Consider the following 27,048-nt stretch of genomic DNA (forward strand, 5'->3'; position numbering starts at 1 on the left):
TTTTCAATGCAATGATTTATTTCTCAAGATACGCAAACCAAGTTCCTGCTAATTTTTCAGTGTTCTAAGCCTGCTCCCAGGTTTTAAACCACAGCAGATCTAAGAGATAAAAAAAAAAATTCACATCATAATTCAGCAAAATTCAATACAAATAGGGCCTCTGGGGGAAAAGTTAATTCAATTTAATCATTTTAATTTACACTGGATATGTAGAAGAGCATTTCTTTCAACCCTACAGGTTAACACATTCACAAAACAGAAGCATTGCTGTTAGAGGAACAGAAAACTTCTGAAGCACTCTATTATCTGACATAGAAATAAAAACAAGGCACTCTCCATCAACAGCTGTAATATTCCTGATTTTAGTACATGAAACAAGGCATGTTCACACTGAGAAGTTTCTAAGAAAAGGAGTAGTAGAACTGGCTTTGCATTTCATTTCTTTTTTCACTCTTGAGATTTGTCAGTGACTATCCTGTATGAACAAACTGATTAACTTAAAAAAATAAAATAACCCATAGGTAACAAAGATTATGCTTCCCCCCCCCCCCCAAATCTATGGAACTGAAACACAATGATCACATGAAATTTAACTGTAGGAATATTTATTATGCCATGGATGAGTTATCATCTCTGTCTCTGAGCCCCTGAAATTTGGACATCTCAGAAATTAACTGAATGGAGAAGAGATTCTGAGAAGTGTTTTGAACTAATTCTGTACCACAAACGTTTAAAAATGTTTGCATTTTATTTGAATATTGAAAATATATTAACTAAAAAAATTCTTGCAACTACAAAAGCATATTCTTTCTAATAAACTTCGTTTGCCTATTATTATTATTTTAAAAAAAACCTTCATATCCCATTTACTGCCAAATGAGAACTGTGGTTTGTGTGCCTCCAAAAAGAGAATGAAAGTGAAACATGAACCCAAATTAAATTACTGTCAGAGGTTCTTATTACCTCTAATGAGTTATATATTTTGCACATGTGGCAAACACATTAGCATGCCTTTTAAATTCTCTTCTGATTGGGTGCATGAATTCAAAATCAAAATACGATTGCTTAGCAGTTCAACAAGTAAGATTAACCTGCAATAAAAAGCTGTTTCCTCCAATATTTAATCATGCTATTCTGTTTGCCCATGAAGTCAATACTAAAAAAGCAGTAATTTTTAAAATATCTGAAGGAAAACTGAAAATATAACTTTTAATGTTTTCCTGTTGATACCATTACCAATCTTGAGAATAAGAACACGTTTCCCCCCAAAAGCACACCCAGATATAATGATAAAATACCAGCCTTTTAAAAAGTGAGATAATAACTTGGTATCTAGGTTGTCCAATGCATCTATTAGGCAGTTAATTTGGCATCTGTTTGAGTGTATTATTTAATTTCTGTACAGTTGTCTTTTTTAAATACAAAATTACTGTAGACCGTTAACAAAAAAAGATACTGGGGCATGAACTTGATATTCAAAATGTTTTCTTCTTCTTTTTAGCAAAAATGACCAATGAAATCTTAACTTAATACAGTGCATATAATCTTTTTTTTTGCAAAGAACTAAAATATTTAAATATTATTTATGTTACCAAACATGAGCAAAAAAATTAATATCAAAGTGCTAAACTGTGCTGCCTTAAAGGTCACTGCAAATAAAACAGTAAGATAAAGTTTACTTGTGGAAGGTTGAATTTTATATACAGCTGGTTAATAGAAATGCACACATATACGTGTGTGTGAACTACCCACACTCAACTGAATCAGTGTGAACGCACTATTTAGTTGATCTGTGTAACGCGGCTCCCAGGAGCTGGCAGTCATTGCAATAAATACAGGCGAAGTTTTACAATATATTATGCATGCAAATATTTATACAAATAAAGACACTATGCAACAAATAGTTTCATATTAATATAGCATCAACAGTATAAACATACAAAATAGGGAGTACATACACGGAATGTTTAAAATGCAGCCCACTAAACCCTTTTCTAGCATTTACATTCAGACTATTTTTTTACAAGACTTGTTCTTCCAAACTGTCTTGTATCCTTACTAATCCATTTGCTAAATTCAGTTCTAAACTGTAACTATGCATGGTGCTGACCCTTTCAGTTGCTATGCATCGTGACTTACTTCCTAAGAATGTGGCCTCATCAAAAATTGCTCCTTGACGCCTTTCCTCTCCCCACCCCCACCCCATCTTGGCATGTTAATAAGTCCTGTTACATGGATCCAAAGTTTGGGAAACTTTATCATGGAAGTTAGTGCATGTAAAACTATGCCCGCCCCTCACTCTTGCTATTTCCATTTACTTTTTATATTAAAATAAATTATAATTAACAAACAAGACTTTAAAAATTGCACTTGACCATGGGAGTTAACAGCCGTTGTCATTTTGCTATATCAGATTTATACGAAACATGAATCAACGTTAGAAAAAAAAGAGAGAATTTTTCATTTGTGCCAGGTTAATGTGCCCTTGGTACAGGAGGTATGCTAAAGGTATGAACTATAAAAGACATACTACCTGCATGAACAATTTGCCATTGTTACTGGTTTCAAACACTACTATTTTCAAACACACAGCATCTACAATTTTCTGCTCACCACTTAAGATGAGGTGCTATGCAATAGATTTTTTCCTGCTGGGGTAGCATCGTTCAAAAGTGCCATATTAGTGATTAAAAAACAAAAACTGCACTCAGCGCTCCCTCTCTCCAGTTTCCTAGCTCCAGACCTGTAGATACATTTTAGGCAGCTTGCAAGGAAATTCATTAGGCGAAGTCCAATGCTCAGGGCTGGAATCGCTTTTTTCCGCCGGTTAAATGAGAGCAGCATTGTTAGCATAAAGTTTTCAGTCTTTTTTGTTTCTTTTTTTTTGCCTGCTCTGGTAGACAGTTGCCCTTCACAAGGGTAATGTGAACCTCAGAATGGTAAGGTATCCAGAAACAGTTTGTCAATAATGGAAGGAGGTGGCACCAAATCTTCCAGTTTCAGGTAAAAGATCCGCTGCAGTCCGAGGGTGCAGAGGGAGCGCAAGTCAGCAAGGACCGCAAGCACTTTGGACTCCACAGGCTCAAAAGGTTGTCCTTTGCTTTGGCAGCTGAAGGCCAAGTGATCTTTAAAGCTGCTCATAATCTTGTTGCATAGCTCATGCACTTTCTTTGGTTCTTTCAAGCCATGTCGTTCTGCAAAGCAACAGGAGAAAACACAAGTGAGCACCCATGTTTTAGGATCCATTTGCCAGCTCCTCTTATTTATACTAAAAGGTTGCTCATTACTAACCACATTACATAGTAACTACAGTACTGAGATGTGCATGTCAGGGTGAGGTGTGGCAGTTAGAGACATGCACCAGCTTGGTTTTAAAATACCACTAATGTCTAAAAAAAATGCCTTCTCCAGTTAAGAGACCAAAATGTTTATGCGGCCACAGGTGAAGAGAAAGGGATCTAGATGATGTATACATAATTTTAGTGCCATAGCTTCATTGAAGGACTTGATGGCAGAACTGTCACAGAAGGTGTTTTGGAGATCTCCCAGCTTCCCTACCAGTTGTGAATGCTCTATAACTATGGCAACCATTATTTATTCAGTGAATTCAAGTGGAGATCAATATCCACTGTGAGCTCCATCAGTGCTAGGCCTGGAATTCCATCAGGAATTCAGACACTCTTCTAAGAAATGAAAAGCACCTCAACCAAGCTTTGCTATTTTGATTATCTTCTACTTTTTGCAGCTTATTTACCTGTAAAAAGGGCTGGAGAGAAAGCAATCTCCAAGCCAGATATTTCAGGGCTGGGGGAAAATGATTTTATTGCGTTGTGTAAAGTGCTATATTAGAAAACCCTGAATCTTAAGAGAAGCTTTCACCACACCCCACCTTCCACCAAACTTGTGACAAATGGTAGGTGGTAACAGATATGGAAAACACAAGAAGCTCCTTCTAGGCCTTTATAAGGTTTTCTAGAGAAGCCTCCAGGAAGCCCACCAACTGGAGAAGTAGCCCTCCTTGACTGTTGCTTTCTCTCCCCTGCTAATTGGTACTGTGCACCATATTGCCTTGGAAGAGAAAGTTACCATGTTTTCTTTTACAGAGACAGCAAGCCAGTGGCCCATGAGGCTGGAGATGACCTGCCAAGAAGTGCTTGTCTGAGAGAGAGAGAGAGAGATTCTGAGAGACTGCGTGTCTGATGAAGTGTGTGTGCTGCATGTAAAGTGCATGTGTGCAATGGCCACCCCCACTGCTGGCATGGAAGGGTGGCTTGCAGCTCATGTGGCCTAGCCCTCGGGCCAGAAAAGGACAGCCTCCCTTGCCCTGGCGAATGACTTGCCCTGGGAGTCATTCCCGGGGGGAACTTCAATCCTGTTGGTTCTCCTGGACCCCTCTGCAGCTTTTCATACCACAGTATTCTTCTGCAAATGGTTTTGGGAACCTGGGGGCTTTGCTCGTTCCTGGAGAGTAAGACGTAGAAGTAGGACCCCTGTTCTATATGAAGCCGCAGACAAAAACTCACTTTGAGATTTGGGCAGGGGAGGCATCGAGATTCTGATGCTAGCATCGCTTCCATGCATCCCTAGGGAGACAGTGGAAAGCATGGGTCTCTGTTTCATCTGTTGCAAGGGATACAACAGGCTGAAGCTTTAGCCATACAAGGTGGACCTGCTAGTGGGCTCATGTGATCTGATTTGGGTTAGGAGTGCTTGTCTTGAACGCACCCCCCCTAAAGAGGAGTGGCTCACCCACAAGCCATGTGCCACGGGAAATGGCCTACCAGCTCCTGCTGGGTAATCAAACTCTTCTGCAGGGAGTGTTGCTGTGTTACGCATTTCTTGCCTGCTGCGCAACTCCAAATGCAAGTGGCAGGATTTGGCCCAAGTTCGGTAGAGTTGAAATCCAGGACTTACATTTCAACTTATCATTGATTTCACAGGAATTTAGGCGGACTAACTTTGATCAGGACTGAACACAAATCACATTCTTAGCAAGAAAGCCCTTTCTCCAATGAAATATTTACCCAGGGCCATCTCGTTCATAGGGGCTGGTGGCGCGCTGCACCAGGGTGCCGGGCCCCCCAGGGGAGCCCCCGTGAGCCTGCCGGCATACCGGGCGCCCCCTCCCCAACCCGCCCCCGCCTCCCGGAGCCCCAGCTGGAGCGCTGGAAGGGCGCGCAAAGCCCCGCGCCGCTCCAGTGCCATGCCCCTCATCCCCCCACTCACCCATCCCCACTCCTGAGGGGCGGCCAGCGCGGGAGGGAGGTGGGCAGAGAGGTGGCACGCCGGGGGCGCCGAGGGATCGTCGCGCCACGGCGGCCGATCCCAATAAGACGGCCCTCTATTTACTGCAGCCTATGATTTGCCCCTGACTGAACACAAAGAAGTATCAGTTAACGAATAAATAATGCTAGAAATGGGAAACTTACAGGACTGAGAATGTGTAATGCAATTTTTCGGCAAGTGAAATATCACAGAGAAAATGATCTCATGGAAAACATAAGCAGTAAGGGGTTTGTGAACTGGAATAATTCACTATTGCAACTCTTGCCAGTCTGGCCTTTTGCAAGCATTTAAGAATGACATATCTTTTTGGAATATAGTAAAAGTGGGTGGGCACTTACTGAAACACCTTATTATCTCTAAAAAAATTTTTTGCAGAGAGATTTTTTTTTTAATCAAGAGATTTAAAAAAATTGAAAGTGCTCTTACCTGTAATCATACTTAGAGCTGATAAGCATGCTAAGGCTGGGATGTCAAGGTTGAGGCTCTGTAAATTTAAGGAAAAGTCTTTAATTGAGTCGAGCCACTCCCCAAATCCACGAAGGCACTGAAGTCTATGAAGCACAAGTCCATTGCAGAAAACAAATTTATCTTCAGCAGTGTCAGATCTTGAATGTAAAAAGACACACGTTATGAACGCTGTTAGAGTGACATGTGCCATTGTTAACGGCACATCATTTGCACACTAGTACATGTTCACTTGGAAAGAAGTCTGAATAAAATGGATTGGAAAAGACTGAAGCTTTTGGGCAGGGCTACAAAAACAGCCGATCACATAGTAATCTCATTTCAGATGAGTTACAAATCTCTGAAAAAACATGCAAGAACCCTCCCCTGGGTGTCTAATTTTGGAGATGGGCTTGTTTGTGTTTTAATGGGAGTCCTTCAGTCATGCTTGCTGCAAATGTCTATGGAACGCATCTACCATGTTTGCACTGAACTTTCCTTTACCCACCTCTGCACAATGAAAGCAACTTTTACAAAGTCATGCCAAGGGGGGGGGGGAACCACACGTAGAGAAGGGATCAAGAATTCTAATTATCCAGGGGAATCTTTTTCCTGACTCATAATTTACTTGGCACGCAAATTAAGCCCTTGACTGAGTAAACAAGTCTGACTGACAGGTGTCAGCCCAGAGATCCTGCCTATCCCAAAAGCAGAGCTCAACTTGCACAGCTCTCTATTATAGTTTTAGAGACAACAGAGTTAATGACCTCACAGTTATATTGAAAAATATTAATAAGTCATGACATCTTGACAAAATGAACCTCATTATTTACCTGATGGACATTCTCAATACAAAGAGCTCCAAAAACGCTGATTCTATGAGTAGAGTTTGATCTTCCTTTGGGAGGTCTGTAAATCCTGGGATTTTTTCTGCCCAGACCCTGGATATGTCAATGGAGGCAGTGAGAAGATTATAGAATTGTTGCACATGTTCTGCATCTGTACCTGTAGAAGTCTGCTCAGTGGAACAGTACTAGAATGAAATTATTTTTGAAAAGAGAAAAGGGGAAATGCGTTTTTGAGAAATATCACAGTATTCTTCTTAACCTCTTTTCTGCCAAGCAAAACAGACTTTACAAATTGTCAGGTGTGCTTTGTTTTCATATGTGCAGCTCTGAATGCTTATTCTACACAGACACAGTGTAAATACGACAATTTATAAGCACCTCAACTCCTCTTCCTAAACCATGCCTCAGGGCTTCCTGACTCTTACATGAGAGTTGTATCAATCAAAAGCATCCTTTAATCAGCCTGCTTTGCTTCCACTACAGTCCCTCTGAAACTAAAATGGTTATGAGAGCTGGTGTGGACTTTATGTATTATTTACTTATATATTTGTACCGCACCCTTTAGCCAAAAAGGCTCCTGGAGCAGCTGTGGCTGTTCCTGCCCTCCTGCTCACCATCTAAAAAGATACAACATGTAAGGAAAAGGGAGTAGGAGGGAGGAGGGGAAAAGTTTTTAAAAGTAGAGTTTTGGAGAGGCAAGAGAGATCTGGGTTTAACACCCCTGCTTGCCCACAAAGCATACTGGGTGACTCTGGGCTACTGGCTCAAACTAATCTATCCCACAGAATGGCTGGTAGTACAGTACTCCAAAGAACTTTCTAGAACATGATTGTTTCCATCAAGCACTTGACAGGGCTGGCCCCAAGACATTTTGGCACCTGAGGTAAGCCACAGAATGGCACTCTCCTCACCAGGGAAGAAAAGGGGAGTGAGAGGCCAGCGGTGCCTCTTATTCACTGAGAGGCCACTGTGGAGGCAGCCGGGGTGGGGGGCTGCCAAGGTGGAGGCAGGTCTGGCCTCCAAGTGGTGTGCTGTGGTGCTGCAGTGGGTGATCTGGTCTTTGGAGGCCAGATCTGTCACCCCTGTGTATCCTGCCATCTGAGGTAGTCGCCTCACCTTGCCTCATGGGCTGGCTGGCCCTGCGTTCGCATCGCTCAAAAGGGCCATCAAACATGCTCTTTTATAACAATGTGAAAATGATGTTTGAGCAAATGCATACTAATGCTAAAATGTTGAGGTGGAAATGCACATTGTGCATTACCTGGGATCTGCCTTGCCAAAAACCGCACAATTGCGCTCATTTCACACGCCAGCAAGGTTATGCTTAAAATTCTACAAGGCAGGCTTAAGCAGTATGTGGACCGAGAACTCCCAGATGTGCTAGCTGGATTTCGGAGGGGCAGAGGAACCAGAGACCAAATTGCAAACATGCGCTGGATTATGGAGAAAGCTAGAGTTCCAGAAAAACATCTACTTCTGCTTCATTGACTACGCAAAAGCATTTGACTGTGTTGACCACAGCAAACTATGGCAAGTTCTTAAAGAAATGGGAGTGCCGGATCACCTCATCTGTCTCCTGAGAAATCTCTATGTGGGACAAGAAGCTACAGTTAGAACTGGATATGGAATAACTGATTGGTTCAAAATTGGGAAAGGAGTACGACAAGGCTGTATATTGTCTCCCTGCTTATTTAACTTATATGCAGAATTCATCATGCGAAAGGCTGGACTGGATGAATCCCAAACCGGAATTAAGATTGCCGGAACAAATATCAACAACCTCAGATATGCTGATGATACTACCTTGATGGCAGAAAGTGAGGAGGAATTAAAGAACCTTTTAATGAGGGTGAAAGAGGAGAGCGCAAAATATGGTCTGAAGCTCAACATCAAAAAAACTAAGATCATGGCCACTGGTCCCATCACCTCCTGGCAAATAGAAGGGGAAGAAATGGAGGCAGTGAGAGATTTTACTTTCTTGGGTTCCATGATCACTGCAGATGGTGACAGCAGTCACAAAATTAAAAGACACCTGCTTCTTGGGAGAAAAGCAATGACAAATCTAGAAGCATCTTAAAAAGCAGAGACATCACCTTGCCGACAAAGGTCCGTATAGTTAAAGCTATGGTTTTCCCAGTAGTAATGTACGGAAGTGAGAGCTGGACCATCAAGAAGGCTGATCGCCGTAGAATTGATGCTTTTGAATTATGGTGCTGGAGGAGACTCTTGAGAGTCCCATGGACTGAAAGAAGATCAAACCTATCCATTCTGAAGGAAATCAGCCCTGAGTGCTCACTGGAAGGAGAGATCCTGAAGCCGAGGCTCCAAGACTTTGGCCACCTCGTGAGAAGAGAAGACTCCCTGGAAAAGACCCTGATGTTGGGAAAGACTGAGGGCACAAGAAGAAGGGGACGACAGAGGATGAGATGGTTGGACAGTGTTCTCAAAGCTACCAACATGAGTTTGGCCAAACTGCAGGAGGCAGTGGAAGACAGGAGTGCCCGGCGGGCTCTGGTCCATGGGGTCACAAAGAGTCGGACACGACTAAACGACTAAACAACAACAACAACCATAAAACCCCATCTCAAGATCTCTTCCTAAATTTGTAGGATTAATTACTTTGTGGGTTGTGGGAATGTTTTCCTGATCCCAACTGCAGCAGCCAGTGCTGAGGGGTGCTAGGAGTCCAGCAACGTCAGGGAAAGCCACAGGAGGGCCACCCCGACTCAGAAGAATGATGTCACCATTCCCCACATCCCATTTCTTTCAATTGCTTGAAGATCACTTCCCATCATCTTCCACTATCTCCTAATTCTTCATCTCTGCCTTTTAAAAGCATGTTCTACTACAGGATATATACAACTGTGAGGCCAAGCTATGCTGTGTACTGACAAGAGTTGCCAAAGAACTTCATCTAAAGTGAAATTCAGGGGGAAATCTGGCGCAACAGAACAGCGACACCAGAGCTGTGCACGGAAATGCCGTTTACCTTCCCGCCGGACCGGTACCTATTTATCTACTTGCACTTTGATGTGCTTTCGAACTGCTTGGTGAGCAGGAGCTGGGACTGAGCAATGGGAGCTCACCCCGTCACGGGGATTCGAACCGCTGACCTTCCGATCGGCAAGCCCAAGGCTCAGTGGTTTAGACCACAGTGCCACCTGCATCCCTTTAATTACTGCCATATTGAGGGGCAAAGGCCGGCTTCTGATTTCCCCTTGACAATATATTTATGTCTGAAAGTTTAAAAAACAACTTTTCACTTGCTTTTCACAAATAATATTTCTCAACAAACATGTTAGCATTCTCATTTGATAGATCTACAAACAGGGGCTTAATCAGAGATGGGGACCCTGGAGCCCTCCAGAAACCACTGGACTGCAACTCCCACAATCCCTGACCAATGACCCCCCCCCATGGCTGGTGCTCATGGGAGCTGGAGTTCTGCTGGACAAGTTGGTTAAGTGGCCTTCGTGTTTACATTACATTTTATGACTCCATGGTTAAGCAGGCAATATATAAACAACCTATAAGTTTGTATGCCAGGATGACTGCTGGATATGTAATTAGTGAGTGTAAAAAAAGTAAGTGGCTGGGGAGGGGGTTGCTACAAAAGAAATGTACTGAATTGTATTTATCCTCTTGTGTCTCCAAGAGGGTTGCCAGGTTCTCCCCCAACCATGATGCATTTATTTATTTATTTTTTTAAAAAACTTGCTGGCTGTATTGGTTACAGTGTATTTGTTACTAGATGTTGTGCCTCTTTGTACTGAATTTTACTGGGCTGTGACCACAAGAAATTGCTTGCCTAATATATATATATTTTCTAAGCAGATAAAAGTGATACTGTACTCGTTATCAGCACAGCTTCCTTGCAGGTTGAACTTGAAACCTAAATGCATATGCGCAGTGGCAGAGATTAGTGCTGCTGTTACTCTCCTGCCTCATCCTTCCCGGGGCCCCATAGCTCCTCTTTGCCTTTCTGCTGCAATTTGCAGAACCTCAGTCCCTGCCCCCTACAGCAGATGGGGGGGGGGAAGCGGGTGACTAATGAGATCTGGGAAGCAAGGGGGTGGGTGGCTGAGAACTCAAATGCATTAATGGTAAAAGGTGTGATCTCTGGTTTGCAAGTTGCAACCTGGCAGCCCTGCTAATATCTTTTGTCCTCCCTAACCAATAAAAATAGAGCCACTAGAAAGAAGCACAACTGAATTCTTGTGAACTAAAGGCAATGTGATGTGGAAACGTAGCAAAGTTGTTGTTTTTTTGTGTTCTAAGCACCATTTCACTCCGTTTAGGATACAAGTCTCCCTAAAGAGTATTACCAGCCAAAAGCCTCTTAACAGTGCAGATCCCCAAAGATTCTGGGGGTTCAGAGGCCCATCCAGCTCCTGCCGCCTACCACGGTGTGAGCCCCTAGGCTGAATGCACCAACCACTCCAGTGAACGGCAGGTGGTGCTTGGAAACTTTAGTGTATTGATTGAGAGTGTATCTGGTGTAGAAATGTGTTGCAGAAATTTTATTAATTGTATACAAAAAGAAGAAGAAGAAGAGTTTGGATTTGATATCTCGCTTTATCACTACCCGAAGGAGTCTCAAAGCGGCTAACAATCTCCTTTCCCTTCCTCCCCCACAACAAACACTCTGTGAGGTGAGTGGGGCTGAGAGACTTCAAAGAAGTGTGACTAGCCCAAGGGCACCCAGCAGCTGCGTGTGGAGGAGCGGAGACGCGAACCCGGTTCACCAGATTACGAGTATACCACTCTTAACCACTACACCACACTGGGGAGTTAAAAGGTTGCCAACTGTTTATCAGAGCGAGAAAAACTGATAAAAATTAAAAAACAAATGTGGCCCAAGCTAGCACATTATCTATTAAGTACGTCACCCATGTAAATATCAGAAATGTAAAGATCAGAAACGTAAATGTCAAACTTCTGAATTTAGTTCCTACTAAATTGGGTTGGTTGGGCCTGTCTCATCTGTCACATTACTAATGAAACTTTAAGGTGTCTATGTTTGCTTGATTTGATATCCTTAATAATCCAAAAGTATATTTTAAGTTTAATGCTTGCTGTTTGTTGTTTTAAAAGGAAGGCAGGGGAAGGAATTCACTCCCCAAAGGCTGAGTTACGTTAATCATATTTTGTGGACCTTGGTCACAAGCCTTCCCTCCAGTTCCAGTTCAGTGCAATGCAGTGTGCCGCACACTGTCCTGTGACTGCTGCGGTAAAGGGCAGTGTAAAAATACTTAGCTAAACAAACCTCCAGCTGGGACTCACTTTTTGTTTTCAAGCCTGACTGTGGGGGTATATATTGCCTAGGGGGCATTTGCAGGATAGAGTGAGCCAGTTGAGGAGGAGCTCAGTGTTCCCCTCCTGCTGGTGGTTCCCTGCACATGCTGTCATTTTGACTCTGGTGTTATGAAACCCCGGGTTTAGCTCTAGGCAAACACTCCTACTTAATTTATGATCTCCCAAAGTCACTGCATGGGGCAGAATTCTCACTGAACTCAACAAGAGTTTTGTCTGAATAATAATAATAATAATAATAATAATAATAATAATAATAATAATAAAAGTTTAGGGATAGATTCTCATGGCCTTGACACAGCTCATGTCTGAAATGGAGTCGGAGCAGTGTAGAAACAGGTGGGAGACCCGAATGAGGCCGGATGCCCTTGAAAGGGTTTCCTCCTAGTGACTGCTTTTTGAAAGCCAGTTTCTAAATATACTGTTGCTGTGGGTTGGGTAAGCTAATACCACCCCTAAAACATTAGCAGCAAGTCAAAATAAATTCAAACATAACCGTATAGCATCTAAGGAGAATCAGTTCAAGTTATCTAGGATGACTCTGGCTCAAAATACTGACTGGTCATGAACTACTGTTGTGTGTTAGAAGGTCCACATGGATTCCGCAAAGTATTTAACAAAGAAGAACCAGCCCTATGCAAGGCATGTGGGAAAACTGGGCAAACATATTTAGCCAATAGTTAATAATAATAATAATCAATAGTTAATATTAAAGCTCTTCTCTTAATGATCTGCAATATTTAGATAAATGAATTTTATTTAACAAAATTTTGCTAAGCTCTGCTGACTGCTAAAAGTTTATGTACCCAGGTAAATCTAAAATGCTGATCAGCAATACATTTTTGGAACAAAATATTGCCAATTAAAACATAATCAGCATGTTTACACATGCTTCTCAACAAGCGTTGCATTCTGCAATAGGACTCATGAAATCCAACTGAAATCTTAAGTGCTCACTCTCAAACTACTTCTGTGTAAGTAGATGCTTCACCAAAAAATTCTCATGCATTAGAACTTCACAAAAGCAGCCGATACTAACCATCGTGAGTAAAATACAAAAATATTTTATTCTCCAGTGGCCAAAAGTTACTTGGAAGTAGGCCCCACTGATTTAGTCAATTGGAAAACACGTTTAGGTTCTGGGTCCCAACCTCCACCCCCAAGGCAGCTTTGACTATTATTTGTGTACATAACCAACTTTAATGCTCCAGATTGCAAACCATCCCACCTGAAACACACCAAATGAAAGCATAAAATTATGATAAGATTTATGACTAGGGATTTGTCAAGCGGTGGGCTATCTTCTCATTTCCAGGTGAAGGCTTTTCATTTCAGAAACAAAGCACGTTCCTGAGGTCAGAGTCTTGCTTTCACTTAAGATACAGGAAGCCCACAACTTACACAGGGGTTAAATTCTGGGCGTGGTGCCTAAAGCCAAAATCACATATAGTCAAAACACACTGTATGTGGGTGCCCACTCATCCCCTTTCTAATTTTTTATTTTTTCTAATTTTTTATTATTATTAATTAATTGAAAAAAAAATTGGGCCAAGCTCATAAAGCTGAATGCGCACAAGTTAAACGTGCCTAAGTTTGCAGGCTTACTGTATATGGAAATTTTGAAATGGTGGATGATTGGGTCCAAAAGTGCTGGCTGATGTACATGAGAAACCACGGGAAAATTCCAGTCTTTCTTACTCCTTGGTTCTAACCACAGTTACTAATTGAATTTAAGGGGACTTACTTCCAAGTAAAGATGCAAATGACTGGACTGAAACACAGTTATGATTCACAAATCATTTAAATTTCATGGGGTTCCTTCTGCTATTCTCTACTCTCTGTAGTACAGAAGCATGCATGAAGCCCTGACCAATTTCAGGAATAAAATGAAACCATTATGCAGCATTGCTGCAACTAAAGACAACTTCTGGGAAAATGCTATACAGTCACATAGCACCCATTCCTGCGCCGAGAAACCACCCACTTCTTCTACCTGCCCCCAGTATTTACCGGTATTTCATACATTAAAACACAACAGTTGGTTAAAAAATCCTATGTATCAGCTGGCCAAATATATTTGCTAAAAGCCATTGGTCATCAAAAAAACTAATTCTATATAGAAAAGTAGAAAACCTACTCTGGAATAATCAAGCTCTCTGGGTGCGGAATCGGATAACGCTTGCACAAGAGCGTTCATCATACTGACTGGAGGAGAAGGTGGGGAGGGCGGAGGAATCTCTTGCTGCAAAGGGCTCTTTGGTTTGGACGGCAGTCGGCCTCTTCTCCCTTTCAAACTGTCAGTACGGACAACTGATCAAGGAGGGGAAAGGAGGAGAGGAAACAAAAAAACACACACCGTCAATCTTCAGAGGCAAATTCCAACAAGATACACGTGAACATCACACGGTCAGCTTTTTGCCTAATTAATACGAGGGAAATCAAAACAGACAAGAAAGCCGTCTATTGATCTCCCTTCCTTAAACATGCAGATTTCAGTTCGCAGCAGTTACACAAATGGATATTATGTAAAACAAAACAAAACAACAACAACAACGCTTATTGTACCAATAGTCAGTATCTACTAGCTTCTAGAGCACCGTCCTGTCTATTCTGTAACATTTTATAGGCGGGGGGTGGGGGTGGGTGGGCGGAGATTACAGGCATTTTATGAGTCTTGCATGATTTAAATTTGTACATGCTTAATTGTCATGCATTAAGCACAGCACTGCTAAAAACTAAGACCTTTGCATTTGTAATTAGCACTTGAGATATAAGAGATAGGCATATATAAAAATGAAATATAATATTGACGAATACATATTGTAACTGAGTGGAAACATGAACTAGATGTCAATTCTCCTCTCTTGAAGTATTCAGCTCGGTCTGTATAAACGATTTTAAGATAAAACAAGACTGTCAACAATTAAACAGTTTTACAGAGCCATTTTTGATAGGTCTACTTAGAAGTTAGTCCCGCTGATTTCAATGAGACTTACTCCCAGTTAAGTGTGCACAGGGCTGCAGCCACACACTTCCTGAGTAAATGCCACTGAACCCAATTGGGCTTACTTCTGAGAAGACAGAGTCCGGCATATTAAGCTTCTTTATTTTACTCCTCCCCCCCCCCAAGGAGCCTGACATTGTGTATATGATTCTCCTCCATTTTATGGAGCTGGGCTATGGTGAGAGATTGTGACTGGTCAAGACTGTGACTGGCCAAGATCCGTGATCTTAATGGTTGGGTAGGGAACTATCAGGTTCCTATCAGACACTCTAGCCTTGACAAATTATTTGCTTTTCAACTGATTGAATAATATACATAAAATTCAACGCTCAGTATAATTATTTTAGATACCGAAGGGAGTTAAAAATAGCTTCCACACATAAGTGGAGGAAAGCCAAATATTAAATTGCCATTACCTTTGGTGGGAAACACATGAAAGGGCTTTTCCTGCGGTGGTGCCCCGTCTGTGGAACTCTCTGCCCCAAGGGGTTCGGTTATCCTGCCTCTATTTGTGGTTCTGCTGACAACTGGCAACTTTTTTTTTTAAAGCTTTTAATTCTGAGCAACCGTGTCAGTAGTCTTAATGTCAGCCATGACTAACTTGTAAGTCAGCCTACTGGTTTCACTGGGTCTTCTTGGAGTATGACTTAAGGTCATACCCTTTGTGCTTCTGCTGCCGTTTTTTAGTTTTGCTAATTTGTATTTTGTTGTTGCATTTAAGTCATAAGGTGCTCTCAGCAATTCCTTCGTGTGGGGGGTGTAGTTTATTTTCTAATCAACAAACAAATAACATATTTTCTTGGAAATGTCCTTTTACAGGAAAACACCCAAACTAAACATAGCCTTAAAAAAAAACAACAACCCAAAATCACATTGATTAAAATGTGACCTTACCATTTCAAATTAGCCCCAACATTAATCTATTAAAACTTCTACTGATAAATCTCTATATTTAATGGATAAAAAGGCTTGCAGCCCTGAAACACTATTATCAATTATGATAGCAAAAGGGATATTTATCTGCTTGTTTCATGTCTATAAAGTACCTAATAATTTTGAGAAAAGGAAAGTGGCAGTATTTACATGAATTTGATGAGAGTGCAATGCAATACTCTTACCAGGGGATAAGCCCCATTCAACACAGTAGGGCTTCTTTCTAACTAGGCTATGTATAGGATTGGGCTATTCAAATAGAGGGAGACAAGACTCTGTGAAACAAGCACTGTGTAAAACAGCAAGGAGAGCAGACTAAAGAATTGCTGTGGAAAACCTTCCTTTTAAAAGTTCTACTTTCCTGCTCCCATATCTAAAGAACCTCTGAAGAATCCATGTTATTTGGAACAAGAGACACAACATCTGTTGTAAAGTCATTGTTACGCAACGTGTAAGAACAAGAACTTTCACTGTTATTTCTAAAAATCACAATTCCTTTAGGGTCCCTCCTTTTGCACTCGAGCCGTTTTGTAGTAAGATGTGTAGGCTAATAATAGCAAACTCTTACCTTCTTTTACCATGCCGACACTGAGACACTTCTGAAATCGGCAGTATTGACATCTGTTTCGACGGCGCTTATCCACTGGGCAATTTTTATTAGCCAGGCAAACATATTTTGCATTTTTCTGAACTGTCCTCTAGGAAGATACAATGCAAGAAAGAGTGAGCTGGGGCCTGACAAGTTGCATTTTAATTACAGTGTGAAAAGTGACAGTGCAATTCACATAATTAAATAAAATTAATTTCCTAACACACTAGCCTCCAGGAAAAACAATTTTATTAGTGTTAGCTACTGACAATGAAAATCGACGGTGGTTCAGAAGCTAGGCTCAGGAGACAGCCAGCTCCTAAATGATAAAATCATATCTGAAATTACCAGGTCATCGCATCATACCTTTGGGGAATGGGCTTTTAATATTCCTCTGAGAACAATTTTTACTTGGTTCATTCCCTTGATTATTACTGACCTTATTAAAATAGAATCAAAATTACCTGAAGATTGATCTCTCTCGCTATCAAGATAACTGGTTTAAATTTATCTCACTACTTCAATTATTAGATATCAAAATAACTGGTTTAATTCATCAGTGCCATAAACAAAGAATATACAAAACACAAAGAGAAGCAAATGTACAATATATTAAATATGTAATTTAAATTATACAAGTATTGCCATGGGCTCACAACAAAATTTTAAAAATAGGGGGCATGATTCAACCAAAGTTAGTTACTTTTCAGTCAAATTTATTTCAATGGAAGCGTTAAACTGAAATCCTTTTCTCACATATATGGTTTTTTTAAGGAGTTAACTGTTTATGGTTAAATAATGTTTGCATGGAATCATTTTACTATTTTTTTTCATTCATTCATTTATTTATTATCTGCCTGTCACTCTAAGATCCCAGGGTGGGTTGCAGCATTAAAACACAATATAAATTTTTTTTTAACCAACTTTCAGCCATAAAAGCAAGGTGGGTCATAAAAAACACAAAAACCTCAAGTATTAAGATTAAACTGGGGTTTTGTTAAATGTGAGGAAAACAGTTACAGGTAGGTAGCCGTGTTGGTCTGCCACAGTCAAAACAAAATAAACAATTCTTTCCAGTAGCACCTTAGAGACCAACTAAGTTTGTTCTTGGTATGAGCTTTCGTGTGCATGCACATTTCTTCAGATACCAAGTATGCATGCACACGAAAGCTCATACCAAGAACAAACTTAGTTGGTCTCTAAGGTGCTACTGGAAGGAATCTTTTTATTTTGTGAGGAAAACAGATACTGTAATGTATCCAGACACCTAAAGTAAACTTTAAAATGCAAGGGGTGTTTATTTCCTTCTAATAATATTACTTATTACTTTAACCAAGAGCTGAAAAACAGTGAAGGCTGCAATTCTGTCTGGAAGGAAGCCCCACTACATGTGATAGCACTGACATCTGAATCATAGCTGTCAACTTTTCCCTTTTCTTGCGAGGAATCCTATTTGGAACAAGGGAATTTCCCTTTAAAAAAGGAAAAAGTTGACAGCTACGATCTGAATAAACGTATAGAGGATTGTTATGTGCATGTCTTTATGTAATAGCATATTTTTAAAACCTAGTAGGTGACTTTGCTATACTATAACTTGCACATTATATACTCGGTGTGGGAAATTCTTGCTATAAAGGGACCAAGTTTCAACTGTCTAAGGGAAGATTTCTGTGATTTAGTGCAGGCCAAAATTAGGGCTTTAACAGAAAAAGCCTGATAAATATGCTGCAAATATATTATCACTAAGTAGTGACCGTAATATGAAACATGTTTCCACCAAAGGCAATAGGAAAGCAATTGATCCCTTCAGTTGATACAGGCTCTAGGAAGTTTGAAGATTACACCCGCCTCTTCCTCAAAATGGACCTGCAGAAAAGAACTCTCTGGCAACATGTGTCCCTTGACCCCAAGGCAAAACAGGGCAGGCTGGCATTTCAGTATCGAGAGCTAAAGCCACCTTGTACATCCTCAAATACAAAACATAATCTGAAAAACCAGTCAACTAACATATATATCACATTCATTTAATGTTTCAAGAGCACATCTCTTCTCAGTCCTATTAGAAAATACAGGTCTGTGTTTTCACCCTGAAACTGAGCCTGAGAGAGGTGGGGTGTCTTAAGGCCGCTTAACTTAGTGAATGTGAAGAGAAAACTCTTAGATGCACAGTATTTGCCTGTTTCCCTACACTGAGGTACAATCCTTTACCCGTTCACCTCACATGCCGAACATGATTTGCAGAACAAGTCAACCAACATACTTGTGAAAATATGACACACAAAACAAAGACGGTGTATAATAAAATATATAAAATGCATTTAATAAAAACATAGATATATATATTTGTATAACGCATTTATGTGAGGGAGTGTATTTTCAGCACTCCAGGTATTTCAGATATATTGTCTTAGAAATCACCTGGGACTTAATTTCAAGTCAAGAATAGGGTTGCACTGTGAAAGTATTAGGCGCATCATTCTCCGTGGTTGGCCAGGCTGCTCCATAGGTCACTTTCAAGAGGGCTCCATGTAGAGCCCTGAGCAGTTTGGGAACCGAGGACTGTAAGGACTGCCTAATTCCTCGTGTTGTTTCTCCGTTATGCTCCAACTAACACCTGAGGCCTTGCTTCAGACCTCTCAGCACTGGGAGGAAAGACTGGTGTCAGTGAGCTTTCTCTGCTGTTGTGTCCACGCTGCTGGGCGAGATTTGGCGGTCCTGTCATTATACTGCTTTAGGTGGTTGGTGAAAAGGCCCCTGGCTTTATAATTAAATTATTTGCTGGCTTAGTTTTGTATTTATTCAACGGCTGTTTTGGAATAATCAAATGCGCTTTTAGTTTTCTGATATTTTGATTGTGTGGTTGACTTTAATTTGGGGTTGTTGTTGTTTTTGAATCTTACTTTTACATTGTTCCATTACTGATTTGTTAGCTATCTTGAATTTTCCCGGAAAAATCGGGTAGGGCAATTCTTTTTAAAAAATAAAATAAATGAACAATGTAAAGCTTAAGAGCAGTCACAATATTCAGCGAAAACTGGTTGCAACCAAGACCCATGGAAAGCAACCAAGCTTGTTCCCTTGGAATGTGCAGCTTTTTAATCCACATCCACTCGGAAGTGCCATTGTTTTCAATGGGGCCTCCTCACAAATAAGGCTACAAGCCTAAACACAAGTAGCAATCCTTAAACCCTCCTTAACACAATGGGACTTACTTTTACATAAACATGTGCACACAGATCCTGCTCTCCAAACACAACGTGTTCTCAGGAAATTGTCTGCTAGGCGAATATCTGCATAACGAGTCATGATTTCAAATGCATTCCTGACCACAGAATTTTGACTCCAAAATGAGGAAAAGACCTGGGAAACCCCTCTAAATCCTCGCAAAAGGCAAACAAGGAAGGGGGGGGGTTGTTCTCTTATTTGTAAAATCTCTCCCCCTCCTCCAACCAGGGTTTCTGGAGAAATGGGTGCCACAACCCAGAAAAACACAAAAAGGAGACTTGTTTAAGGCTGCTTATCTGTTTACAGCACCACACACTCTTTGAATATCTGAATCTGCATTATGTATAGCGAGGTTTTGGGGCCTAAATTCTTGTGTTCAGATAAGTGAATTTTTGCACAACGAGCATTGGGATAGCCGGCCCTGTGTGTATTGGATTACCCTGCTACTGGCTAAAGGGAAGTGGAGAGCGGAGGGCTCACGTTGGCGGTTCTTACCTTGAAGAAGCCTTTGCAGCCCTCGCATGTCCGCACACCATAGTGCTGGCAGGCAGCATTGTCCCCGCACACGGCGCAAGTGCCCTCCCCTGACGAAGAGCTTCTGCTGGGTGGGGAGGGAAGACCGCTGCTGCTACTGCTGCTCTCACCCAGAAGACTGGAAGCGGCTGCATTGAGACCCAGCGGCGAGAAGGCTAAGGCGGCTGCTCTCTTGGACAACGGGAGCCCGTAGGGGTGGTTTTCCATGGCGGCTTGGCCAGCGGGGGGTCTATCCGATCCCATGGGCAGGCTCAAGGCAGTGGCGTCGTAGCACATGTGGGCGCCGGCAGGTGGCGTGTGGGGCGGCGAATGCTTGAAGTGGAAGAGTGGGAAGCGGCCAGGCCCCGTCTTCATAGGGGCAGCGCTCATCAGGTGGCCAGGGGCCATGCAGGTCTGTGCTGGCGGAAGAGGGGGCGGTGGCGGTTCGTCCCAGGGGGCCTGGTGTGGGGGGAACCCGGGGGTGGTGGGCGTGGAGGGCGGGGACTGCTTGAAGTACATGGAGGTGTTCACAGCCATGCCTTCATCAGCAGAGGGAGGTAAGGAAGGATGGTAGCCATGCATCCGATTGTCTTCCATCTTGACGAGGGGCCTCTGGTTTGCAGAAGAGGAGGGCGAAGAGGACTGCATTTGGTATAAGCAGGAGGGCTTGAGCTCATAATTCCCAGCATAGCCCTCCATAAAAGTGCTGAAGCTGGGCAGAGAGGTGGTGGCAGTGGCACTGATCTCAGCACCGCTCAGCTCCATGGTCAGCTTGGTGTAGTCAGGGTTCATGATCTCGGGATTGTACTCCGAGCCATAGGTGAAGGTCTGAGCTGCATAACTTGAGCCAGGGGGCGAAGGGCTGTACTGGGCCTGCACGCAGGGCATATCTGCAAGGGCAAAGAAGAAAGGGTCCATGAGCAATGGCCGAACTCCCAAGTTTTCTCATCAGTACAGTACAGTGGTACCTCGGGTTACATACGCTTCAGGTTACATACTCCGCTAACCCAGAAATAACGCTTCAGGTTAAGAACTTTGCTTCAGGATGAGAACAGAAATCGTGCGGCTGCAGCGGGAGGTCCCATTAGCTAAAGTGGTGCTTCAGGTTAAGAGCAGTTTCAGGTTAAGAATGGACCTCCAGAACGTTTTAAGTTCTTAACCCGAGGTACCACTGTACTTGTTCCTTGTGTTACTTTATTGCAAGTCCAACTAAAACACATTTCCTCCCTTCTGCCTTGGAGATGCTTCGAAATGTGACAAATTTTCTACTTGGAAAATACTTCTGTCATGGGGGGGGGGGCGAGAGAGACATGCATATGACTAGTGTGCTATCTCTCAGTTTATGTATGTTTCAGGCAATGAAAGATACACAAGTCCAATGGGACTTACTCCAAAGTAACTGGATATATAGCATTGCAGCCCGAAAGGCTTTCCACATAAGGAGTTCCTCACATTTGTGGCAGCCCCTGGAATGAATGTGGGAATTGCACATCCCATAACGTGCAAAAGTTAACAATGGCTTTCAGTCAGCTGGATCGAGTGAGCAGAGTTACTCAGAGTTTTCCAATGATATAACGACAGAATTCAGCTCCCCAACCCCATGAGTGTTTGAATTTCAGTTATTTTTAATATATCAACCAAGAAGCAAAATAAGAACTAACAGGCTCTGAACAATTAGGTCCTAACACCCAGGCTGGGAGGGGGCAGGGGAGAAATCAAAATATAAAGACATTACAAAATGAGAGAAAGATGAAAATGTTTGTCAGAGGTATACAAAAGAAGAAACATACATAAACTGAGAGATAGCACACTAGAGATAAATGGTTATTGCTGTTGGATTTGCATATTGATATTTTTATAATTTGAAGCTTGTTATTGTGAAGTTAAATCAAACTAGCTTTAACACCAGCAACAATGCTATGATAAGCACTGTAAATGCCCATACCAAGAATCTGAATAAAATATAATAAATATACCATTTTATTTTCTGTTATTTTCATTGATACTTTAATGAAACTGAAACTGCGAAAAAGATTAAACACATGAAATAAAATGTTAAATCATCAAGTTTTAGTGTCAGTTTCTGAGGGCTAAAAGAGACCTTTTGGTAAAAGGGAAGAACGTACTGTATATTGCATATTTATTATGCATGACAGGAGATTTAGGCTGCTTGTTTATTTCAAAATAAATGTAAAAGAACCAAACAAACCCACAATTCTCATAAGGGCCTGCCCCATTTAAATATTAGCTCCTCTTTCTTAATTTGTAAAACAACTTCTTGCTTTCATTTCAATTTTTTCCATTAAAATCCATACATAAATTTACAATGCAAGTTGTTGGAATCCTAGAAAACATACCAGGCTCTGCTTAGCTTTGCAAATGTTCTGCCAGTTTTACTGTTGCCCCACTATAAGGAAAGTTGCCCTATAAACAGTAATTTATATTTAACATTCATGTTTATAGTGAAATCTGTTTTGCAGATTTTAACTACTGGGATTTGCAAAGGAAGAGAACTCAGGCTGCAACCCTAAACACTTACTAAGGGAGTAAGCGCCACTGCAAAGAAGCGAGGCTTACTTCCAATAAAAGATGCACACAGGAGCCTTCTTCTTTCTGACTGAAAACTAGGCTACTCCAAAGAAAACTCTCGACTTTAAATTGTGTGCTTCCGCCCTGCGGCCCCCATTCCGGGAGAGGGGTGGTTTCAAGAAGAAAGCAAAGGTCTCCGCTTGACATTTGGTCGCGCGGAGGAGCCGGGCTCGAAAAGGGAAGCGGGCTCCTCGGGTGTCCCCGGCGCGCTCCTCCGGGAGCGGCTCGCCGAGAGGGGCTGCGTGGGTCGGGGGCGCCTCTGGCCGGGCTCTTCGCCGTTACCTGGACGGTGACTTGCTGGCCGAATGGTGCGGACAGCGGGCTGGGCGGCGGGGGCGGCTGGCGGGGGCGGCGCTCGCTCGTCGGCGTCGGGCTCGCGGGCGGAGCGGGGGCTCCCCGGAGAGGGCTCTTCCGACCTGGGCTCTGCAACACGGAGACAACGGAGTCGGGAGGGGGCATCGGGCAGGCGGGCGCCGCGCCACAGCAGGATCCCGGGGCGGGAGGAAGGGGTCTGGGAGAGACGGGTGCCTGCCTGCCTTCCAGGCAAGTCCGGGGAGCCCTCGAAGGGGACATCCAGTCGGCAGCACCGTCGACCCCCGTCTCTACCAGATGCGCTTCTATTTACGCGGAACGCGAGCTCGAAACCTGCCGCAAGGCTCCCCCCGACCTTGCAGCCCAGGCTGCTCTGGACTGAGCCACGCCCGCCCCAATTTCTGGCCACGGAGCGGCGGGGTGGTGGTGGTGTTGGAAAGCCCAGGGGCCAAGTGCGCCCCTGCCCGCTCTTCGAGTGGAGGGGGCGTGTGTCGAGACAGGGGGCTTCCCCTTGCGCCTGCCCCCCCCGCGCCAGTGGCCAAAGCAAAGCGCCCCCGGAGCGCCAGGCAGCCTCCTCGACTGTTTGCTACCCCCCCCCCCCACTGGCAGCTGGGCGAAGGCGAGAGGGACGCAACCTTTGCTCGCATTCGTCTCCTCGAGGAGAGGCGCCCTTCTAGGGCGGCATCGTGCCCTCGGGGATGCCGCGCGGGCACTAAGCGGCCTCCCTGCTATGCCCGGAGAAGGTCCGTTCTGCCACAACCACCCCATCGAGGGAGCGGAGGGCTCTCTTCCGGCCCGAAGCCTCGTTTGGCTCCCCTTTCCCCTTCCACTGAGCGCGCAGGGCAGGCACCAACTTTCAACCAAGTTAAAACTGAGCTCCGCGCAGCCGGGCACACAGCTCTTCCTGCTGGCGCCCGGAGGAGTCACATCGGGCCCCTCTGAACCGCCCCCGGCCGCCTCGGGGTCCAGTGCCAGAAGCTGCCTAGAGCCCTGCGCAGAGCTCTCCTCGACCCATGGGCAGCTTCGCTTCCACCTTCTCAGCACCAGAGACGCATTGGGGGACCCACCCGACTCCTTGGCTCAGGCTGCCCACCCATCAGCTGAAGACCAGGGCTCGGGGGGCCGGCTGGGCTGCCCCGGCTCGTCGTCTCTCTCCCTTGCCGGTCTCCAAGTCCCCGGCCCCCGGCGACTCTCGTCTCTCAAGCACGCGGCGCCCCTCCTCGCTTCCACAAGGGTCCTTTCCTCCCAAGGACGCGCTGCGCGAAGTACTGGCGTCCCCCTAGTACCCTGGACCATCGCCACCAACCCCCCCCCCCAGGGTTCCTAAGTGGGCAAAGGACGGGCTGGCACCCTTGGCAAGCTGAACAGGCGAAAGGGGCTTCCAACCCCCTCCCCTCTTTCCCGGTTATCCAGAGGCATGACAAGGGAGAAGGATGGGCCGGCAAGGAGAAAAGAAACTTTCGCAAGGAGGAAGCGAAGAAAATCCCAGGAGTTCGTTGAGCCCCCGCCTTCCGGGGGAAACACCAAATTACTGTCCGAAGGGGTCTCAAAGGACTTGAACATGCCAAGTGAACCAGGAGCCTAAATCCAAGAGCTAAATCCAAGTCGCAGCCCTCCGGCGCGCCTTTTTAAAAGCGAAATGACTCAAGTCCCACCTGTGGAAACCCTTCCTCCGGAGTCCCCGATGGGGGACTGCTGGGAAGTCCTCTGCCTGGACACTCTTCCCAAAAAAACCACCATCCTTCTTACTTTCAAGTTAGACACTGTCCATTAGAAAAGCCCCTTCGCCGGGCACCCGCCTCCTTCCCCCAGCAGCGTCCATCCTGCCTCGCCCCGAAGGGCTCACTTTCCAGAAAGGGGGGGACATCGCCACACCCCGGACGAGGGAGCACTCTGCAGGTGCTCAGAGGCCAGGCGAAGACACCCGCCCTGGGGCAAGTCCACCTCGCCCCAAGAGAGTCCGGGTAGAGGCCTGCCGCTGGCCACGAGCTAGCCGGGAAAGGCACCCGGCATGCGGCTGCCAGGGGCGCTTCGCCGGAGCGCGGGATCCGCCCAACAACCTGCTTCCGATGGACTGTCTTGAGCAAGGGGCACGTGGAGGATGCCTTGTCCCGACTAGCCTACCATCGTGGGCAGATCTAGACCCAGGATTAAAAAGGGTCTCTCTCCCCTTTACTTCAGAAGCTGGCCTGCTTCCCCACGATCGCATAGCCCCAGCCAAACAGGCCGGGTTCCAAGGAGGGACCCGCGGAGCAGATCCGAGAGGGGAGCGACCCACTTCCTCGCGGGCCGAAAAGTGCTGCCGCTCCCCGCGCGCAACTCCAGCCTGTCTCTTTGCGCGCCCCAAACCAGGGGCCTCTCCCCGCGCCCCGCTCTCTCCTGCTGCCCCCGGGGCTCCGCGCCCCCCGCCTCCTCCTCGGCCTCTGGCCCCCGCGCGCCACGAAGCCCGCCCCGAAGGACCCCGAGCGCCTCCTCCTCGCCCCCCGCGAGGAAGCTCCGCTGCCCCAGACCAGGACAGGTCGCCGCCCTCCGTCCCGCCCGCCCGGCCGGCCGAGCCCCCAGCGCGCCATCCCCATGACAACGCCAAGCGCCGCCGGCCGGAGCGGGAAGAAGCCGGCGCTGGGAGCGGCGGGCGCAACCCGGAGCCGCCGCTTCCCCGGGCGCCCCGCGAAGCGAAGCGTCTCGGCTCGAGAAGAAAAGCCCCCAAACTTTGCGCAAGTGTCTCGGCTCGCAAGGGCGCCTCGCCTCGCCTACGTACTCGGGCGCTGTGGCGGTTCCGTCTTTACATGCAGTTTGTCCCGCGCCTTGTTCCCCGAGAAGCCGCAGCAGGTGGGCGCTGTCGTGAGGCGCGGCCGGGCAGGGAGCCCGCGGCTCTGGCGAAGCGGCAGTCCGGGGGGGATGCGCCGCCCCGAGGCATGGGGCGCGGGCGAGCCGGAACGCGGAGCGGGCGCGGCAGAGCGAGGCGCCTCGGGCTCCGAAAGGCCGCCTTGGCGAGCCGCGCGTCGCAGCGCTCCGAGCCCGTCCCCGTCGGTCGGCAGCGAAGGCGGCTCCGGCTCCGGCTCCGGCTCGGGCTCCGCAGCGCGCGCGCCACCTCTCCCTCTCGCCGCTCTCCCTGCGCGCCGCGCGTCATTTATGCGAGAGGAGCCCTAGCGGCCTCTTCATACAGCGGCTGGAATGCGAGACGTCAATCGTGACGCCATGGGAGCCTGACGCGCCTGACCCCCGCCCCCCGCTCCCCCGCCGGGGCGCCGCGCGCGGCGTGGGGACGCGCACACACGTGTGCGGGCGACCAGGACCCGGCTATCGGGCCAGAAGAGCCGCGAGGAGGAGAGAGGCGGCCCAAGAAGCGGAGCCGGCAGGCAGCTAAGCAGCCCTGCGCCGTCTTCACGGGGCAACTGCGCTCAGGGAGTCCGAGGACGTGGAAAACAATGGCTGGCTATATAGTGGAAGTGCCAGAACGAGCTCGGCTCATCGATATCTGTGTGCTCCTAAATATTATACATATAGATTTTTTTAAAATTGTGTGTATGTGTGTGTCATATTTGAGAGGGCCACCCCCTACTCAAAGGTGATGGCATTGCAATTCAAATGGTGTGCGCGCGCCTTGTGGTTGTGGGGTGGGGCTTACCTAGGTCCCCCAATATTTTATATCCCCTGGTGTGTGTATATTTGTATATTTTACACACACACACACACACACACACACACACGTTATTGCACTCCAAGTCTAATGATGATGATGATAATAATAATAATAATAATAATAATAATAATAATAATAATAATAATAATAAATTATTTTATTGTTTGTACCTACCCATCTGACTCTGGGTGGCTACCAACAAAATATTAAAAACACAATAAGGCTGCTTTCTAAAAGTTGTGCAAGCATTTAGCTCTTTGACATCTGACGGGAGGGTGTTGCATGGGGGGGGGCGCCACTACCGAGAAGGCCATCTGCCTGGTTCCCTGTAGCTTCACTTCTGGCACTG

At 45.3% G+C, this 27,048-nt stretch overlaps 1 protein-coding gene across 4 annotated transcripts; it reads right to left on the minus strand.

Annotated features, from left to right (window-relative positions):
• On the minus strand, window positions 1–25,915 carry NR4A3 (nuclear receptor subfamily 4 group A member 3). 4 transcript variants are annotated; one of them, XR_004427869.1, is made up of 8 exons: window positions 23,027–23,094; window positions 20,138–21,045; window positions 16,397–16,526; window positions 14,029–14,201; window positions 6,564–6,763; window positions 5,713–5,891; window positions 2,614–3,194; window positions 1–99 (listed from the first exon to the last, which is right to left on the minus strand). XR_004427869.1 is itself a non-coding variant. In XM_033169934.1 (7 exons), the coding sequence occupies exons 2-7, from the start codon at window positions 21,041–21,043 to the stop codon at window positions 2,932–2,934; spliced, it is 1,851 nt and encodes a 616-aa protein (XP_033025825.1). In that variant the 5' UTR covers window positions 21,044–21,045; window positions 25,815–25,915; the 3' UTR covers window positions 1,764–2,931. The 4 variants fall into 4 exon arrangements, 3 of the variants coding, with proteins under 3 accessions (XP_033025825.1, XP_033025822.1, XP_033025823.1); XM_033169934.1 differs by lacking the exons at window positions 1–99; window positions 23,027–23,094 and adding an exon at window positions 25,815–25,915 and having other exon boundaries at window positions 1,764–3,194; XM_033169931.1 differs by lacking the exon at window positions 1–99 and having other exon boundaries at window positions 1,764–3,194.
• Window positions 25,916–27,048: the final 1,133 nt, after the last annotated feature.

The sequence above is a fragment of the Lacerta agilis genome, chromosome 14, assembly GCF_009819535.1.
Source record: "Lacerta agilis isolate rLacAgi1 chromosome 14, rLacAgi1.pri, whole genome shotgun sequence".
Classification (NCBI taxonomy): domain Eukaryota; kingdom Metazoa; phylum Chordata; class Lepidosauria; order Squamata; family Lacertidae; genus Lacerta; species Lacerta agilis.